Source organism: Podarcis melisellensis (assembly GCF_964234715.1).
Source record: "Podarcis melisellensis genome assembly, chromosome: 2".
Taxonomy (NCBI): domain Eukaryota; kingdom Metazoa; phylum Chordata; class Lepidosauria; order Squamata; family Lacertidae; genus Podarcis; species Podarcis melisellensis.
Genome location: NC_138529.1, coordinates 79,118,120 through 79,139,202, shown reverse-complemented (window position 1 = coordinate 79,139,202; position 21,083 = coordinate 79,118,120). Strand labels below are relative to the sequence as shown.

General features: G+C 41.4%; 1 protein-coding gene and 1 long non-coding RNA gene across 4 annotated transcripts in view; one reads left to right on the top strand and one right to left on the bottom strand.

Moving 5' to 3' along the window:
- Positions 1-17,382, top strand: part of BICD2 (BICD cargo adaptor 2) — an 80,994-nt gene extending 63,612 nt beyond the window's left edge. The window contains exons 3-8 of one of the 3 annotated variants that reach the window (XM_081898313.1): positions 5,350-5,502; positions 5,728-6,180; positions 6,782-7,801; positions 8,086-8,237; positions 11,232-11,397; positions 15,010-17,382. In XM_081898313.1, the coding sequence (XP_081754439.1) occupies positions 5,350-5,502; positions 5,728-6,180; positions 6,782-7,801; positions 8,086-8,237; positions 11,232-11,397; positions 15,010-15,015 (1,950 nt within the window). In that variant the 3' untranslated portion in view covers positions 15,016-17,382. Of the gene's footprint in view, positions 1-5,349; positions 5,503-5,727; positions 6,181-6,781; positions 7,802-8,085; positions 8,238-11,231 lie in introns of all 3 variants that reach the window. The other 2 variants (XM_081898312.1, XM_081898311.1) reach the window with 2 other exon arrangements.
- Positions 16,514-21,022, bottom strand: LOC309362669. The gene is made up of 2 exons (XR_014165066.1): positions 20,893-21,022; positions 16,514-19,656 (listed from the first exon to the last, which is right to left on the bottom strand). It is a non-coding gene; the product is annotated as an uncharacterized lncRNA (long non-coding RNA).
- Between the last annotated feature and the right edge of the window lie 61 nt (positions 21,023-21,083).

The following is a 21,083-nucleotide window of genomic DNA, read 5'->3' as shown; positions in this document are numbered from 1 at the left end:
GCAGTGAAGAGGAGCAGAGAGCTAAAGGAAGATGCTAGATCCAGCCACCGTATCCAACAGTGTTGGCAGGGCCTCCGCTTCCTGCAACCACTGCCAATTAGGTTGGGTGGCAGCTAGAAGTTTGTTCCCTTTCTAAAAGAGAACCAATTTCAACTTGCCGTAACAACATGACATGCTCATTGAGCCATACTGATGTTACTACTGTCTGTACGCTTTGTTTGTCACTGAAGACAGGGTGGCTGCTTGATGGCTTAACATTGACTCAGATCCCAATAGGTGTGGCTCATGGTTGTCCCATGATTGAGGCAGGCAGAAAAGGACTAGAACAGCCAGATATTCTGTCAAAGATTGCTAATTTTTTTGTAACATTACATCCCCATATGTTAGGTTGCCCCCGCTCTGTGAGATCCTGTGTTAGGGAAGAAGCACAACGTCCTGGAAGTGTCACAAGCATTTAAGCAGCGAATTGTTGCAAGCAGGATTGGAAATGGAATCCTTGATCTTGCAAGTGACAATCGCCTTCGCTTCCCCAAGGCCTAGCAACTTAATTTTGGGCTCAGGAAGTAGATAGCAGATGATCCCCAGCCCAGCTGTAGGGTTTTCCTCTTGGCAGGAATGAAAAACAGAGTGTCAGGATCCTGCCTTGCTTCACTGACAAGGAAAGAGACTCTGCTAGGGCTTGGGTCTGGCCACTGCTTTCACTTAGCTCAAGGTAAGCCATAGGGTTTTTGCAAATGTTCACTTGCAATGATGATAAAGGTTTGACTTCTGGGGTGAGCGATAAGCGATACGATGCCCCGAATTCCTAATTATCTCTTAACGTTCATTCATAAATCTAAAATGTATAACTAGCAGTCACATGCACAAATAGCTAGTTGCCAATGTAACACCACGTTAAGATGTGTCTTATCTCAAAGAGACCCTTTCCCTTTATTTCGTTATTGTTTTAGTGCAGTGTTTGGGAGACGTTTTCAGATCTTACCCACTTCCCCTCTTTAGTGCATTAATTCCTGCCAAACACTCTCTGCTGCAAAAGATCCTTTAATACCTTTTCCACTGTTTTGACTTTGAAATGTTATCTGGGTGGTGAAATATTTGTTGGTCTCGGCTCCAAACTACTTCCCCACCCCCTTTGTATGAGATAAAATCGATTTCTGGACTTTTTGCACACAGGACATTAATGAGACATGGCAGCTGGTAGGCTCTGAAAGCCTGAAAGCAAGATTGGTAGCAACATGCAACATTGCCATGAACCAGCCGGTGCTGTAAGATGAACGCTGTGCTCCATCTGACTCCAAAAGGGACAGGCAGATCTGGTCACTCAAGAGTTTGTGACATTCGTTGCCCAAGAGGTGGCCCATATTCTAAATTTAGAATCTAAATGAAGACCAAACAGCACAGTGAAATAAGTAAAGATTTTTTATTTTTATTTTTTAAATTATTGGTTTGAAATCATTTGGCTTTTCTTATCTTGGACAGTCCTCTTGGGAAATGTCAGTTTGGAATCTATTTATTTGTCTTACCAAAGCAATCTATAATGACTCTGTTTTTGAAAAGTAATGTCCATGAGCAGCTCCCTCTGTTCCGAATAAATTGCCTTGTGCTATAACTTGCCATCAAGGCCTGAGATTTAGTTGCTAGCTGGGAATTGCAAGAAATGTGCAGTTAGCTTTCTATGGGTGGATTTAAGGTATATTTCTGTTAACTCTTGGAGTGATAAGTCTTGATTTCATTTATGTCACCAAAACGTTGAATATTGTGAGAATGCAATTCCTCGCCCAGTAACACAACCAGATGTAAATGAATAGAAATTCACCAGCACAATTACAACAATCATTGCTTGAAGTGTGTGTGTGTGTGTGTGTGTGTGTGTGTGTGTTAGAGCACTTCTTCCTACTTAACATGTTATATGCATCTTATACATGATGTGTCATGTGTCTTAGGTAAGCAGAAGCACTTTGCCAATAATGTACCTTGTACTTGGAAATTTCAACAAGGTCTTCGCTCACTTACTTTTGCTCCTTTAAAGTTTCTTGGCATGCAGTAAATTACACAGGGCACCATTTTCAAGATGGCGAAAACATTTATGTTAATTCCCTTCCTCACTCCAGAAATATCTGGATGTTTTAAAATTGTGATCCATCTATGCAAAATAGTCTTTCCTGGAACAACTGCAACAGGAAATTTACAGTTTGATATATTCATGGAGGAAAAAGAGATGTGTAGTTTTATTTTGAGTCTTCCAGAAATGTTATCTAAAATCACGTATGAACCTCTGTTTGGATTGAAAACATTTACTAAGCTTTTAGGCTTAGTTGTAATGGAAAACTTTAAATAAACCAGAGAGCAGAAAAGCAGGAGACGGAGTGATTAAACAGCTGTAAAAATGTGTAGAAATAAAACAGCAGCTGTGTAGGAAAACATGATATTTTTAATTTCTGATGTTTGCTGGGAAAAGCTCTTATGGGAAGCGGTCATTTCTAATTCTTAAATTAATAAGTAATATCAATGTAGCAACAGGTTCTTCCAATCTCTTCAGTGAACACCTTTGAGACAGCCGAAGGCTGGCACAGTCTTACTGGGTCACTAGTTCTCATACCAGTAACAGGCAGCAGAAATGGGGGCAGGGAACGCAAACTGCGGCTTCCTCAGAGACATTCAGCTGCCTCTGGCCTTTCTGAGATGCAAGCCAGCTGTTCTTCCTTCTTCCATTACTAGACACACCACATGGAGACTGGTTTCACTATTTCTTAACCCTTTCTCCAAGCCCTCCTGAACAAAAACAATCTCGTTACCGCAAGCCTTCTTCCCACGGTCCCAAGGGCTTTACGTGAAATTTACAGAGGCGTTACCCCACTAGATGACTGATAAGCAGTGGAAGGGATATGTGGAACTTCTCAACCACCCAGCAGCAATGAAATCCACCCCATCTCTTTCGCTGCCGCTGCCGCCCAGACTCCACTTCCATGGAAAGTTTTTACTCACACCAGGAATAAATGAGAGCGCCTTTTCCCGAGATAAGCAAGCACAGAAACAATTATTAGACTAAAACAAGTTAATATGATGTGATTTGCTTAGAGAACAACACATTTTTAATGCGCAGTTTAAAAGCAAACAGATAATCAAACTGCAAAACATAAAGGTAGCTGGGCTTTCTCGTGAGAAAGGTTTCGGTAACGATATTAGGGCAATACCTTTATTAGGCAAACCAAGAGTAGGGGTTTAGGTCGTTAGGTGCAAACCTGTAATTTATTTTGAATGGATATAGATTGTAAAAAAAAAAGTTTATTATAAGAAACTTGTAAACATATGGATTGTCAAAAGTTTATTACAATAAAAATAAAAAAAGAAGTGCTAGTATTTTGGGACAGGGATCCACTAGAGCTGAGTGCCGTTCCTTGATTTTACTTCAGATTTGCTGGTCTGTGGCCATTCTGGCTTTGAGTGATGTGTGCACTGTGGTTTTTCACAGCCTTCTACATTCTTGCTGGCTGTGCTCTGCTCAACTTTCCCCATTGAGCACTGTTGTCTCCCAGGACTCTGCATACCCAGCTGGATGGTGTGAACACTTTTTCCTGGCCGCCTCCTCCTGCTCCTCTTTTTAACTGCAAAGTGATGCCAGGCAATGTACAAAGCATCTACAGCTGTGCTAGAGCTACATCATAGCCCTTGGTCAGCAGTGGGGAATGTCTGGCCTGCAGCCTTATTTCAGCCCTTCAGCCCTTTGCTTTAGGCCAGTGAGGCTGCTTTTAGCTAACCATGGTCACCTGTGTAGCCTTCACTTTTGGACCAGCCCACTGGGTAGGAATGCATCTCTTGGACTAAAGAAGTTGCCCCATAGAGGTTAAAGTGTGGAATTCTCATTTTCAGTATTTCTCTACCTTAAATTTTAGATCTCTTCCAGGTACGCCTTGAATGAGGCTCTGTATGTTGTTACATAGCTCCGAAAGATGGGTTGTACTCTTTTCATTGACTGTATCTGTTGTAGGCGCAGTGAAGAAATTTGTTTGTTTTGCATTTGAAAGTGCTCTGACCTGATTTGCCAGTCGTGGACTTAAATGTCGATCAGAATGCAGCCATCAGTCATCTCTCATACTTCTCTGAAATTTACAGTGTAGTTTCAAAACCTGCAAACAAAAATGCACATACCCAGGGGGAAGATGCATGGAAATGCCTTTTAAAAATGCGTATTTTAGGGGTAACATGCATAAGATGTATTAAAAATGAGTACTGTTTAAATGTGATTTTTAAAAAATCCGTGGAGCGAGGAGGGAACAGGCCTGTGATCAAGCACATGTGAAACTGATAACAGAACAGAAACAAGCTGATCCACCCTTGATATATTGTATGACTATGTGGTCAGCCCCCAGCTGTGCAAGTTGTGCTGCTCTATTTTCTTCTCCTGTGGGACCAGTATGACTGACTTGCATGGTTAATCCCAGCCTGAGTGACAGCTATTGTTAGCTTTATTGGATTTGTTGCTCACGTTATTCGGCTTCTGTCCTAAACAACAAAAGGCTTTAGGTCAGATTACGCTATTACCACAAACATGATTTCTTTGTAACCCTTCCTTTCTTACAAGTATCATTTTAACAATTGTGCTATGTTACTTACCAAGGCTGTCAAAACACACATACATACAGAATATGATGCAGGGGGCAGATGGGGAATGGAGGTAATATTTTAGGGCTGCAATCTGGGTATGTTGCAACTCACCAGTTGAAGACTTGTGGTCCACAACTTTCATTTTTGCCTCTTCTCCCTACGCTCCACCCTCCCAAATTGATGAGAACATTTAACAAACAATTTACATAAATCATGGGTTCATAGGAGCGTCACAGGTCTATTGGCTTTCTTCTCTGTACTTAAATTGTATCTGACAGATGCTCCTTTACGCCACATTTTAAACCTCAAGAGAAAGCGACTGCACATTTTCTCTGGTCAATTTTGTTCTCTTTAATAAATAAAGAACAAGAGCCATGCTTGCTTTTAAAAGCACAGGTTAGCATCCATCCTGATTCTACTAGGTCATGTTGTCTCCTCTTTATAGCAGCCTTTTAGAATGTTTAATGGCCACTTTAAAGAAATTGCTAAATGCGGACATACAGTTTTTAGATTAGCACTTGAAGCATATGGCCTTTTGAAAGGATGCTCCTTTAAAAAAAAAATCAATTTCTTCCCCTTAGGGGCTTATACCCTTTATGGTGCTTCCTTTTCTGGGCAAGGGGAATGAGGAAGACGCATGGTTATTTTGTGAAACATCCGATGATCGATTACAATCTTTGAGACCGTAAGTTTTTGTGGCAGAAGCAAATTGTAGTCAAGTATTATTATTATTACCTGTTGCAGATAAATCAGAACGTGGAACTCCAGAGGGGTCGCTTGCGAGATGACATAAAGGAGTACAAATTCCGAGAAGCCCGTTTGCTGCAAGATTACACTGAGCTCGAGGAGGAGAACATCTGCCTTCAGAAGCAAGTGTCAGTCCTGAAGCAGAACCAGGTGGGTATTGAAATGGCCATATCCTGTTCTTGAGGGGGGGGGGGCTCAGAGAGGGAGAGAGGCAAGGTGGCCACATTGGCTCTGCTGGTGCATTTGCTGCATGGTGCTGATTCCCTCCCCCCTTGTGTCCCCCTCTTCCTACTAGTAAGCAATGGTGAGCGTTTCCTGCTTCGCCTCCCCCTGTTTTTGATGTCAGGCATTTTAGTGATACTTTCTGTGTCCTAGGTGGAATTTGAAGGGCTGAAACATGAAATCAAGAGGCTTGAAGAAGTTACCGAGTTCCTCAACAGCCAGCTGGAAGATGCCATAAGGTTAAAAGAGATATCTGAGCGCCAGCTTGAGGAGGCCTTGGAGACCCTGAAGACCGAACGAGAGCAGAAGAACAACCTTCGGAAGGAGCTGTCTCATTATATGAACATCAATGATTCCATGTACACGAGCCATTTGAACTTCTCTCTGGATGGGCTGAAGTTCAGCGATGAGACCACGGAGCCCAATAATGATGAAATTGTGAACGGCTTTGAGCAGAACTGCCTGAGTAAAATCAACAATGGCAATAATAAGGCATCGACGCCGAAGAAAAGCGAGAGCTTCCCTCCAGCGCCTAGTCTTGTGTCTGATCTCTTGAGTGAGTTGAATATATCTGAAATCCAGAAGCTGAAACAGCAGCTTATGCAGGTAAATCCTTGCTAACTGTGGCTGGAATTTGATTGTTCAATCAGCGCAAGCATTTCTTATCGCCTGATGGAATGCTTTCTCCTCTTCTAGGCACTGTACTGGGGGTTACGCTGACCTGATTGGGGTGTGTGCAGGGCAATGAAAAGGGGGGAAGCCCTTTTGTACTAGTGAAACTTCCCACGGTGCAGCTATTTAGTTGAATCTGGCCCTATGTATCTGAAAATTAAGTATTTATCAAAAGCCATTTATGAACAAAGTGGTTCTTGATATTATTATTATTACCCATAGGCTCAATATCATAGCTTGTTCTGAAGCTGGTACCCATGGTACTACTGTTAATTGAAGACTTCCTGGTTTGGTTGCTCACACCATGAAGGAAGGTTAAAGGGGTTGTGTGTACACAGGATAATAGAATTGTAGGGTTGGAAGGGACCCTAAGGGTCATCTTGTACAACTGGCTGTTTGTAACTAGTACTGGAGGTGCTGGAAGTTGAACCCAGGAATTTTATATACGCAAAGAATGAGCCATGTATCCTCTATGGCAGATGTTATAGTAGATGCACTTTCAGAAAGGGTAAACATTGCTTTTTATTCATTGTAGATGGAAAGAGAAAAAATGAATTTGTTGTCTACACTCCAAGAGTTTCAAAAGCAGCTGGAGAACACCCGAGGGGCTCTGTCTGAGCAGAATGAGAAGGTAGTCAGGCTCACCGAAAACCTCAGTGCCATGAAAAAGCTCCAGGTCAGCAAGGAGCGCCAGTCAGCTCTTGACAACGAAAAGGAGCGAGACAGCCACGAAGATGGAGATTATTATGAAGTTGACATCAATGGCCCAGAGATTCTGGAATGCAAGTACAAAGTGGCTGTGGCAGAGATTAGTGACTTAAAAGATGAGCTCAAAGGCCTAAAAGCCAAATATGAAGAGTGTGAATCCAAATACGAAGAGGAGAAGAGCAGGTATGAGACCGAATCTCAAGCTCTGACCGAAAAGATTACTTCATTGGAAAAATCTAGCAGGCAAGATAGAGAGCAGGTGGTTAGACTGGAGAAGGAACTCAAGAAAGTAAGTGATGTTGCTGGAGAAACACAGGGAAGCCTCAGCGTAGCTCAGGATGAGTTGGTCTCCTTCAGCGAGGAGTTAGCCAACTTGTACCATCATGTCTGCATGTGCAACAATGAAACTCCAAACCGGGTCATGCTGGATTACTACAAAGAGGGCAAAGGAGGCCGTACCAGTCCAGAGGGCAAAGGCCGCAAATCGCCCATCCTGCTCTCTAAAGGCTTGTTGTCCATAGACTTAGGAAAATCAGAAAATGGGAGTGGGGACAGCAGTCCTTCGCCAGTGTCGTCTCTCCCGTCCCCAGTATCTGATCCCCGGAAGGAGCCCATGAACATTTACAACTTGATTGCCATAATCCGCGACCAGATCAAGCATCTGCAACAAGCGGTTGACAGAACGACAGAGCTGTCTCGGCAGCGGGTGACCACCCAGGAACTTGGGCCGGTAGTAGACAAAGACAAAGAGGCTCTAATGGAGGAAATCCTGAAGCTGAAATCTCTGCTAAGCACCAAGAGGGAGCAGATAGCAACTCTGAGGACTGTCCTAAAGGCTAACAAACAGGTAAGCAGTCCTGTAATTTTACACAGCTTACGTTGTCAACAAAAGGGATTCATTAGACAAATATTGATATGCATCCATGTAAATAATATTTTTAATAGTCTCTTCACACGTGCACAATACACTAAGGTAGACTACTACCTTAGGGTACTTGTTGATGATTCTGTGTTCAGATCCTGGTAAAGGTTCCAAACAGGTGTGGAACTCTGATGTTCTCCGTTTCTTAATTCTTTATAATCCCATTAACTGTGACTATTTTCTTTTGCTGTTTTCGGTAAACTTTTAAGACAGCAGAAGTTGCTCTGGCCAACTTGAAAAGCAAGTATGAAAATGAAAAGGCCATGGTTACAGAGACCATGATGAAGCTGCGTAACGAGCTGAAGGCTTTAAAAGAAGATGCTGCTACCTTCTCTTCTCTGAGGGCCATGTTTGCTACCAGGTAAAATACATTGAAACGTCAGCAGAAGTTGGTAACAGGGGGAGCAAATAGAACTTGCTACAGTCCCAATGTACCCTGGGAAATGGACCGATACAAGTTTCCTCAGTGGCCGTGTTTGGTGTTAGCACCGTGGACCATAGTCAGATGAACTAGCTTTTGCTCCTTCACTCCTTGAGCAGAGTAACAAACCACAGAACTGGTAGCTTAGCTTTATATCCAAAGCAGCACTCATGGTTTGTTTCCCCCCCAAAAAAGTAGCTTCCCAGTCATGGTTGGTTTGGTAGAAGCAAACTGTCAGAGCTGGTTTGAACACCACATGAAGTCAACTGCTCCATGGTTTGTTTTCCCCACTCAAGGAAGGGAAGAGTGAAGCAGGGAGGGCTTGAGCTCAATGCATAAGCACTTAGCTTGTGCACAAGGTAATCTACCTACTCCATGGTTTATTATGGCAAGAGTCACATCTCAACATGGCCAATGAAGTGTGTGTGTGTGTGTGTGTGTGTGTGTGTGTGTGTGTGTGTGTGAGAGAGAGAGAGAGAGAGAGAGAGAGAGAGAGAGAGAGAGAAATTATATTGCACACTAAGGATGCAAATCTATACAGTGGTGCCCCGCAAGACAAATGCCTCGCAAGACGGAAAACCCGCAAGACGAAAGGGTTTTCCGTTTGCAAGTTGCTTCGCAAGACGAATTTCCCTATGGGCTTGCTTCGCCTATGGACCTCTTCTGAAGGCTGGCGGGGGGCAAAAGTCTTTGCTCCCCCCCGCCTGCCTTCCCGGGGGCTTTAAAATCGCCCCAGGACAGCGGAGGACTTCACTGCTGCCCGCCAGCATTTTAAAAAACCCCGGGACAGCGGAGGACTTCTTGATTGATTTTCAATGCATTCCTATGGGAAACCGTGCTTCGCGAGACGAAAAACTCGCAAGACGAAAAAACTTGCGGAACGAATTAATTTCGTCTTGCGAGGCACCACTGTACTAGAGAGTAAGTCCCATTGAACACAATGACATCCAAGTTCACGTGCATAAGATCGTGCTGCTAAAAACACACTTTTTCTGATTTTACACAAAATAAGGCCTTCAAAAATGTTACACTTGCTCAGTGTGCAACACACACACACAGAATCCCAGCAGTTGAATTTGTGTCTTTTTTACCATATGAAAGCAAGAAGGTTCTAGTCCAACAATGGCAGTCATGTGTGTGCACATGTCCATGTGTTCACATGGTTATATCTAGCTTAAATAGCACTGGAAGACATGCACAGCAATCTGTAAGGTCTTTATCCAGCACCAGAAGGCACAACATCTCTTTCCTAGCTGTTATGTTAGAGCTGCCTTTATGCTTACATAAAATGAATTAGGGATGCCTTCCAGCAAGGAAAAAGCAATAAATTGAAATTATGGTGTCCTGAACTAACATATGAGGATGAGTAATGCAGAGCTACAGTATAGCTGTGGTTTTAAAATATCACAATAGTTCTGAATGCATGCCTAGGCTCTGAGGGGAAGGGCGCTCAGTGGTCAAGCATTTCTCTTGCAAGCAGAAGGTCCCAGGTTCAGTCCCTGGCATCTCCAGATAGGGCTGGGCGAGGCTCTTGCCTGAAGTCCTGGAGAGCAGCTGCCAGTCAGTGTAGACAATACTGAGCTAGGTGGACCAAAAGTCTGACTCAGTATAAGGCAGCTTCCTCTGCTCCTGTGTAACAGAAACCAGTATGATGCCTGAACTACAGCTCAGGGTATACTGATAAAAATACAAACACATTTCAATAGTGGAATTATAAGGTGTGTAGTAACATTCAGAGTGGAATTGCCTTAGTATCTGGATCTTCATAATATATATTTTGTTTGAATGAAGAAGTTTCTGAATTGCATTAAATTATGGACAGCACTTAACCTAATTTACTAGCGTGAAATAAATAAATAAAACCCCAAGGGGTTTTTTGTTTTTGAAACAATGAAAACGTCACAAAGGTGTGAGCAAACTTCCATGTTCTCCAGAACTATTCAGATGTGTTATGTCAAGCAAAACAGGGTCAGGGTGTAGAAGAATCTAGGCATGATCTTGTTGCCCCCAAATTCTGCAGTTAAAGCCATTTTGCAATGGAACAGGATTAGGAGTCTTGCTAGGTGAAAGACAGATTGCAGAATGCACCCAGGACTACTGGAGCTAAGAAGCAAAAACCGGACAGCTCAGCTGGTTAGAGCATGGTGCTGATAACAAGAAGGTTGCAGGTTTGATCCCCGTATGGGACAGCTGTATATTCTTACATCGCAGGGGGTTGGACTAGATGTTCCTCAGGGACCCTTCCAGCTCTACAACTCCGATTCTATCATTCCCCATTGCTGAAAATGTAAAAATCACATACTTTATTCAGTTCTGTCTCCAGCCTTCAGAAAAAAACCCCTCAGGCCTTTGTGAAGCAGAGAGCAGAAGAGAAGGGAAAGATGGTGTTCTTTTATATTAGCAATGCTGGAGATTTATATGAGGTGCCTAACCATATACAGAGTCAACAGATGCCGACTTGGTAATATTACCTATTGGTTGACGGATATGTAACTCCTCAAATTACTGTGTGTGTTTGGGGGTTCACTTGCTAAAAGCACATGTCAACATCAAAATCTTGTGCTCTCTATGAAAACCTTGCATCTCATAGCCTTTGGGACACAGCAGTCTTAGAACTGATTAATCTTGATTACTTCTGAAAGTCATGAAAGCCATATGCTTCCATAATAGGTAAAACATGTAAGCCAGGAACTCGTGGATCTCAGTTATAGCAACCTTCTCAAGCTGAAAGATCTATTTTGCCCCTTCAGAGTCCCTAGAAGCTGCTGCAGCTGAGATCAGTATGCTCTCTTGACATGTAAGTGCCTGCTATCTGTACGAGTAGCCTGTCCTTTGTGAGTCCAAAGAATGTGTCTGAAAGTTAATGCGTGAACCAATTCTTGGATGCTGGTAGCAAAAAAGCCGTGCTGCTTTAAAAGTCCTTTCTCATTGCAGGTGTGACGAGTACGTCACCCAGCTGGATGAAATGCAACGCCAGCTTGCCGCGGCCGAAGACGAAAAGAAGACGCTGAACTCCTTGCTCCGTATGGCCATCCAGCAAAAGTTGGCTTTGACCCAGCGCCTTGAGCATCTTGAGCTGGACCATGAGCAGTCCAAAAGGGTGCGCACAAAATCTGCTTCCAAAGCCAAGAGTAGTAACCCCAGTGTAAGTCACATACGGTCATGCGGAGACAGATCCGAAGGATCTGTTCTTAATAACCAGGTGTTTTGCAGCGAGAAGTATAAGATCTATTGCGATTAAGAAGGCAAAAGAGAGAGAGGGGCCGTAAATATGCATCTGATGTTTGTGCTGTTTGAATGTCAGCATAAATCCCCACTATATTAATGTTGCGGTGGTGCGTGGCTTTGTACTAGTATGTTGTTAAACCATGTAATACAGGTTGTATTATAGTGGTCTTAACTGTAACTGATTCACAAGCATGGGGAGGGGGGATGCTGTTAACAAGCTAATGATGGAAAAGCACTTGGCTGTTTCCAGAAGGAGCGACTTTGGTTTTTGCTGTTTATCGGTAAGTGTTAAAGGTGCAGGCCAGGTGTACGACGCCTGGCGTTACTAACTGTAGCTTGTCTAGCGCAGATGTGATCCTTTCCCCTGGGTTCTAAGCAGTTCTTCAAGCAATGGAGATAATTTCATTGGCAAGAGCCATCTCCTTGTTTAATACGCCTGCAAAGTGGTGAAATGCAGTGCTTAAAAATTAGATGTGTAATGTTGGGTGTAAAGAAATCTGTGTTTTGAACCAGAAATGAATCTAAATTAAATCTGCTATAGCAGGTAGTTGCTTTCATTCTTACCACTTAGCAAAAGCCAAAAAAAAGCTTTCTTATAAGCTGTTAAGAGCTAGGACAACCTAGGAGGAAGGATACCTTCTGAAATTCCTGGGTTTCCTTCCTTGCTTCGCTTCAGAGGGTTAACCTGTTGAAAATTGCACAATTAAAAAAGAGAGAGAGATAGAGGAGATTCTGGAACGCAACTTTACACTAAAAGAAAGCAAAATTAGGATCTCAATGTTTCAGAACAGTTATGTTGTGGGACAATACCATATACTACAAAGATTTCTGTAGTATCATGTTGTTGTTGCTTCTGGCAGTGTAATTTGCCAGGAAGAAGGTGCATTACATATTGGGCACCGTCCAGCCAAAGTTAGTCTAACTTTAAATCTCCTTGGTTTTCATTGAGAAAGTTAATCAAGTGTTTAACTCTCTTGTTTCAATCAATGAGATTTTAAAGCACGTAAGGTCATGCTCATTATTACTATATCTGCACCGTATACGTGTACAGAATTAATAGGAGTGTGTTCTAGTATTGTCAAGTTGCAATGCATTTCTCCTTAACTGTCAGTATTAAGGCTTAATAGGATAGTATTACAGAGCTCTGTCTTTTGTTCAAGCAAAAAAGAAAAAAAAGATGAAATAAAATTGCATTTTTAATGCAAGCACACATTTCACAGGGCTCTACATTCTAGGCACAGGAAATAAAAAAATAACCAGTTTATTCTTGTTTTTACATAATTATGAAGTAGGTTAGTAAATGCATATTCATCTATAAAAAAGATGATTTGTCCATTATTGAACTTTTAAGGGGCCTTTTTGGCCACTTAATTTCAATAAGTTTGATAATATTTGTTTTTTTTAAAAAAGTGTACTTCATAATTGGTGCCTATAGAAATTGTAATGATACAAGACTGGGAGTGGGGAATGATGCTTTTTAAATTGTGATAAATTTAAGGAGCACAACAAGGCACATTTTTGTAAAGAAAAAGAAACAAAACAATTCAAAAGTGCCTAGCCTCAAACTTTATTTTAATGTAAAGCCCTGTTCATTTTGTACTCTTTTCAAATAACTTTGTATGCTTAGAATACTACTAAGAAGTAATGCAGGACAGCACAGCTGCGTCTGCTGACCGTAGTAACATTCCCCTCCTCCCAAAGCCATGCTAATAATAACAGTAATCTTGGTGTTGTTACTGCCTCATCTTACATTATTCTTTCTAGATGATTAGCAGCTTGCTTCCTCTGTATTGCCGCTCTGCCTATAAAGTAGTTAGGAGATATAGCAGTGTTACTGTAATGTAATAAGGGGAGTGTTCCCTGTTTTCCTGGCAGAAGGAAGCAGAGTGGTGCTTGGATCCCTCAAGAGATTAGGAACAAAAACAAATTGCAAAAAATTGCAAGGAGGGAAAAAAATTAAACAGAGAATCCGGCAGCTAGAAATCACACAATTGACATTACATCTGCTGATGTATAAACAATTCTTAATGATCCAGTTTTAATGCATTGCTGAAGAATCAGCAAACACAATATTTTTTAAAAAAATTGGTGTCAGAACAGCAAGCCTCATACACCTCACTTTATTACTACATTTGCAGAAAACACAGCCTATTCTCCTGATTTTGAGCTTTAATAGCAGGCTTTGATATTTTTAGAAGCAGAACACCTTTTAGCAAATGTTCAGTCCTGCTTTTCTCCTCTTTGATGCACAATAATCCAAAAGGCCTTTTGAACCCACCCCTTTTGAAACAAAATGCCTTGGGAATAACTAGGCATTTAGAATACGGAACTATTTTGCTCCATTAGTAGCAGTGGTTGCTATTGCTTTCGCATTGATGGGGAGCTGATAATAACCTTTCTAAATATATCCTTTTCTCTGGTGGTGCTTGTAACACAAGAATACTCAGGTGGGGGGTGGGGGGGGAGAAAAGGAAGTTTTATGGAATCGATAGCATTGGCAAGTTTTCAAGTTCACTGAAATGAAATAGGGAAGTCTCAGTGTTTGTGAGATGGTGACAGTGTCTATCAGTGTCTGTTCATGTTGCTCAAGACAGCATATTTACAGTTTTCAGCTGGTTTACTAACAGTTTCCATGGTGATCTCTATGGCTGTTTTACGACCACAAAGGCTTTGCACCCTTTTACGTCTGGAGTATTCAGAGTCGCTGTGCCTAGCTAGCAGACTTGTGTTCCGGAGCAGCCCAGAAGCACTCTGACATTTGTCAGTTTGCTGTGCCCGGATTGGTTTTAAACTTGCTAGGAAGAGGAACTCTGAATAATCCCCCATGTCATTTTCTTCTTCTTGTGTGTAAGCTTTGATAAAAGATGTTTGGGACAGGTTTTCACCTGTTGTGCTACCGGCTTCCTCAGACTAACTCCTGCTAAATCAGTGTCTCGGTTTTTTGTTTTTAAAAAATGCTCTCTTTTTTTGCTCTTGTTGAGTTGGGATACAGCATGGAAAACATACTAAGCCATCACCTACCTCTACAAAGCAGGACTTTTCTCCTGGATGACTTCCTGTTCTGTTCATTGGCTGGCATGATACACTGACTGAGCTGCATGTTTCCGGAGGGGCTGCGCTATGCTTCATTGATAAGTTCTCTCGCGTACTCACCGCTGCCTACTTACTGCTTGAGTAGCATATTGATTCAGGACTTGTAAGGAACTTTTCTTCCTGCACAGCTTTTGCTAACAGTGTGCATCAGAGCATTGTTCCAGATGCTTGAAAAGCACACCTGAGCTGCATCGACTGCTTTACCTTAGAAGACTAACAGGTTCCCCTCAGCTGACTAATGTGCGATGGAGCTCTTGCAGCACACCCCTGTGTGTATTTGAAGTTTTCCGTTCTTGAGTTGAAGAATAATGACCAGGGTTTTTTCTTTTCTTTTTTCATTTCTAATGTTTTTTTGTGTTCTTTTTCTTTCCTCCCACTTTCCACTTTCCAGCTGTAGAGTAGCTCCCGGAGAAGCCTATTGAAACTGTGCAACTTCGTATCTTAGCCTGTGTCGTTGTGGTTAGAAGTGACGGTAGCCTGTTGCACAAAGAATGGAAACCATTGACCATGAACCTCTCTTTCCTCCCCCCCACTAAAAAAGGCAAAAACCACATAATTTTTAATATGCAACGTGCTTGTTGGGTATTCTTCCCCCTCGCTTTCAACCATCTTTTTTTCTTTTTGGCATATTATGTCTGGATACAAACAAACAAAGCTTTATCCTTTTAAGTGCTGCTGCAGGAAGAAAACTTACAAATGCTGAAGAAACCTACTTCATCATCTGATAATTGCCATGGTAGCTTATTATGGCCTATTAGAAAGGTTCACATGGGTATTATTATTATTATTATTATTATTATTATTATTATTATTATTTTGTAACTGTCATTATAGAGCATTCATGTAAAACAACAACAACAACAACCAACAATGGTCTGATTGTTTAAACCTGTGCACTTTTAATATTTTGCTATTTACTTTAACGTCTTTTTATTCTTTTTTTGTAGAAGAGTTTATATGAAAAGGGGGGTGGGGAAAATCCAGTGACTTATGCGCATAGTCTCTCTCCATTTTGGACTTGTGCTTGCTGTTTCCCCATCCGCATGTGGCAGAGTTTTATACGATATTGTTTTGCTCTACGCTGTGTTTAGAAAAGAACTTCCAACACAAGCCAGGAGTTCTGCTAAACTGTATATGTGCTGTGCACCAGCAGCTTTTTTCTTTCTTTCTTTCTTATAAAATGTTAAGCTTTATCTGTTTTAAATTACTGATTTTTAACTGCCATGTTAATTGAGAAATCCAGGGTATTCAAATTCTGGGGTTTTTTCATATTGTATTATTATTCTTAGGAATAGTTCAATGTAACAAGAAGAAAACTTGACTTTGCTCTGGTTAAAACAGTTATAGGCACTTGAAAAGAAATATTAGTGTTACCTATAAATTCCAGAATGTCTGGGTTTTAGGAAAATCTTAATGGTGTATGATTGGTTAACAGAATTTTATACAACTATTATACCACTTAAATTCCAAATTGGAATTGTTTTTGTTACTACTTTGTTTTATTGTGCCAAATTGTGGTACATTTTAGAAAGACAAATTCTAAAGTTGTCAGTGCTAGGGTGTTCTATTTCAGCGCCTTTTTGTGATTTAATTGTTGCCAGTAGTGCCTTTCATAATTTTAAAGGGAGAAGCCTAGGCTAGCTTAGTCTGTTCGAAAAGAAAGGAACCACGGCTTTGGAACCTAGTCACGATGTGGAGCAATAAGTGCAAACTCCCCTGCCGCACATATTTTTTTTTTTAATGGGTAGACCTACTATAGAGATGATATATGCGCAAATTGTAAAAAATTCTGTTAGTCAATGATACTTCATCATGCAAATTCAGGGGCATAGAAGAAAAGAACAAGCAGACAACTATTAAAAGACGACGAAGAAGAAAAGAAACACCCCAAAATATACTTTGCGAACCAAACGAACTTTATTGAACAAAATAAGAAGCAAGATGTATTAACACATTTGTGGTTGCAGTACAGAGGTTGTTTTGGGAATATTGGTGTTCTGGTAGCTTTGTATGGTGGTGGATCAGTTAACCATAGTATTGTTTGCAAATGTGGAGAAGAAGAAGAAGAACAATGCATTTAATACTTTTTTCTCTTGCATGTTGTATCTAATCCATGGTGATTTCAGGAAACAGAAACTGAGATGTGCATCAACAAAGATGGACCTACTGGTGCTATTTGTTGAGGGTAACTTTGAATGATCAAATTTGGTACTTTTCAGGGGAGGAGAAACCACCTTCCTTTAAAAAGAAAAGAAAAGAAAAAAAGAGTAGAAATTGTAATAATAAATGACATGGGGAAAAGATTTCTGTTTGCTGGAAGAAACTTTATTATTCCTAGAGGTGGGGACATATATTTTCATCTTTTTTTTTGGTTACAGTATTGATTCATAAGTGGTATGATTACATTTTAAAATTACATCTCTATGTGGGTATTTATTTGAAATGTCAAAGTACTGTATTATGTTTTTACGTGCATTATCTTTTAGTGGTGGATTGGTCTTCGTTTCATTGTCATATGCATGTACTCTTGCCAAGTAACCTTTACACAGACTTGGGGGGAAAGGAAGCTAATATAATTGCTTAAAAGGAAGACGTGAAACTGATTAAGGTACAGCTCTTGTGTTAATTTGATAATTTTAGGAGGTGTAGAAGACAAAAACAAATTAATTCCAAATTAATCCAAAAAGAGTGCATGTTGTGTAGGAAAGCAATCTACCTGTGTAAAGGTAGTCATATTGGCAGTATCAATAAAGGAGAAAGAAGAGTTTCTGGCTGGTTTGTTTTTGAATTGCACCACTTTTGTTTGCCGAAGTATTTCTAGACCTCTTAACAGTATTAATGTATGAAGTCCTGACACATGTAGGCATGAGTCAGTCAAAGTTAATCACTTTTGAATCCCTTTTATTTCAATGGGAGAGGTTGAAACATGTGTGTATAACACTCCCATTGAAATTAACGAGACTTAGAATGGCTTCCATCCTGCTTTTAGATGTACATCCAGGACTGGCACAAGACATTTTGAGGCCTGAAGCGAAGGACAAGATGGTGCCCACGCAAGGCACATACAGAAGCCAATTGGACTGACAGTTGAGCTTCATTCCAGTACTGGTGAAAGGCCAGTGTTTTCCGCTGCACTTGAGGGCAGCAGGCTAGTAAAGGGGGTACAACACAGGCCACATGGCACTCACAGCTCCGGCCACTCCCCGCACCTCATTATCTGCCGCCTGAGGCAGCTGGCTCACTCTGCCTCATCATAGGGCTAGCTCTGTGCACACCAATGATTCTTGAAGTGGGCTCATGCTACTCTTCGGATCTTTAATGAAGATGATTGCATGCTACCGACAGAGCGGCATTTCCTTCAAATACCTTGCTCAGCAATGATCGAACAGAGAACCAATATTGGTGTACTTGCTCTGGAGAGCCAGCAATAGCCACACCTGTTGAAAGGGGAGGAGCTTGAAACTCTTCAGAACATGTCAAATTTTGTTTACTCAAAGCAGGATATGCTTGTTGGCTGGTATCCATTCATTCAACCGAGATTATTCATGGCCAAATGATAGGCAATACTTGCATGAGATATGGTAATTGGTTCCAGGAATCAACTAGGTAAGTAGAGTCTCCTGTCTGTGGGTGGCACATGTTTGGATTATCTGTGGCTTGCACTTCTGAGATGCCCCTGCTACCACAATGAAACTCTCATTACTCAGAGCAAAAGCAAACCACACACATAGTTTGGGAGCGTATAGAAAGTATCGGCTGAACCAAGCTTCTTGATAACAGATCTTTATTGTTGATCCATTATAACTTGTATAAAAAAACAAGCCTTTCTGCTTTTGGATATGGAACAGAAAAGTTGTATGGATTTATTCCAGCAGCCGTGATAGCAAATCTAAATCAATGTAGCTGTTAATAAAATAGTACATTAGGAGAAACATTTAGTCCACATCAAAAACAATACCTATTTATCTTGGCACACATTTTCTCTTTCCCTTTCTTATGTTGAATTGGGTGTTTCAGGTTTACATGAAGCAAAAGGAATGGTGTCATCAGTAATAACACTATTAAGGGTTTGATTTTAGATGCAGGTCTGATTGTTGTTGTTCAACAAGGGCTTACAAGCTTGCATCTTTGCAAAGGGTAGAACTTCCGCCTGACAGATGTTGCTCTGCTTAATCTCAGGGCAAGGAACCTTCTATTAACCTAACGCTTACTCCCACCTGTCATGAACAATCAACAATTTAATGCTGAGTGCTTGTTGCCTGCCTATAGTGACGCTCTTCACAGACAAAAAAAATAATCGAATTATAGTGTAGACATTTGTTATGAGAGCAAGACTGAGTTTAAAAGAACTAGGTGACTGATCTGTTGAGCTGCTGAATTCCATCACTGTTTTGTTAACTTCAGGGAATGCTGGAATTATTTGCCTTCCTGGCATGCCATATTCTTGTGGAAGAATATGGATTTTCTGTCGCCCACGTTCCTGACTCTTGAAAGGGAGATGGCAGCAGTGATGCATTCTCTTGCCTAGGAGGGTGTAAAAAGTGAATTCATTTTGGCAGTAAGTAGAACACTACCTAGATATTATAAAGGAACCAGCACTCATGGGCAACATTTCTACCCAGAAACAATGCACCCAGCTACCATGACATCACAAAAGTGATAAAAGCCATAGGTTGGGCTGTGCCACAAAGTTCTAGTTTAGCACATCCTTTGAACATACTGGGCAACCTTCATTGCTTTGTATCTACAATCTGCAACCAGCCCTGTACTATTTCCCTAGTACATTTGCACATAATATTAGGCATAGATGATATTAAATTAGATGCACAGTTAATATTAGAACTTCTTAGTGTGGAGGGTGGAGAACAATCTGAAGCTGGCAAAGAATGCAGAGGGTTTCGGCCTCCCTTCCACTTGTGCAGCCTTCCAACACTCATTTTCAAATATCTCCAAATATGGAACACCATTTCTGTCTGAAGTGACAGACAGGTGAGAAGGCAGTTCTTCAGAGCAGCAAACCAAGTTAACAGCCCTGTCGCTGAAGGAGGAAACCAATAAAAAGGAGAAAGAAAACACATCAAGTGGAAGACAGCCACCTTTATGTGTTCATTTATGTCAGAAACATTTTCACTGTATTATTTATTATAAGCTGCTTTGAAGCTTCATGAGATAAGAGGAGTAAAAATAGGCAGTATGACGCCATGTTTTGCAGCCACACTGTCTTGTTTATTGTCTTTTCTTAGATATGCTGTGACTACGTTGTCCTTGAAGGATAGTTCTCAACCTGTCCAACACAGATAGCGGAACTAGCAATCTGCTGTTAAGACAGTGATCCTTATTTTCAATTAAATATGGCGGAATTGGGCTATCCAGCACTATAATCAGACCACCACCATAATCCTTTCCAAAGCCAAATGTAGTGGTCCAGTGGAGATAGACTTAAAAAATGTGTTAAAAGGCAGGGGCAAAATGGACTGACAGACAAAGATTCATCCTTTGGGATGTTTTAAAACTGCCACACGATTTGAGAGTGATTTCCCCCTGCTCTTGTTTCCATCTGAAATCTTGGCACTCCATTTTCTTTTACTTCTAATTCCACATCAATCCCTATTACTAGGGTATTTTATCTGGCATTGTAGAGTGCTTCACATTTTGCTATCTGCAGTTCTCACAACAACCATATACTGTAAAGAAGATCATAAATTTGGAGATATTGCAGATTGTGGAGTGGGCTTTCTAAAAATAGGGTCTGCGGCTTTGGAGTCTGGCTTGCAAAAATTAAGCTACCCAGTGCTGCTTTTTTTAAGGAAAAGGTGCTGGAACTCACCATGAACTCCCTTGAATGGCAATGGTGCCCACCTGAGAAGTGCCCGAACTGAGTTCTGGTGAGCTCCATCTAAAAAGCCCTGAAGCCACATAAAACAGTTGTTTCAGCTTGGCTGCAGGTTGAGAGTCCATGGCTTGGAGACAGAGCACATACCTTGCATTGCAATGGTGTTGGGTTCACTTCCTGTCATCTCCAGCTAAAGCAGTAGTGGGAGAACCTCAGGCCTGGGGCTGGATGGAGCCTGAGCAGGCCCCTCTGGCACTCAGGGCTAGCCATGTCATGTACCTCCCAGACCACACTTCTTCCTGGTGCTGCTCTATTCCCTATCCAATGCTTTTACCTGTCCCTCGAACTAAGCTAATGCCTCTTGTTTGCCTGGGTAGAAGAAGACACAGCTAGCTGGACTGTAGCCTGCTGTACAATAGTAAGAGCTGCCTCCCTGCTCACCTTTGCCTTTGGTTCCTGCTCACTGTTGACATGTGGTCCACATGGCTTCTAGTTCCCCAGGAGGAATGTGTCCCGTCGCTGAAAGTCAAAAGACCCCAGGTTGCAGAGCTGGAAAAGAGCCAAGCCAGAGCCACTGCCAGTAGTAATTACAAAATGCAATAAACAAATTATATGGTTGTAAGACATCTTCG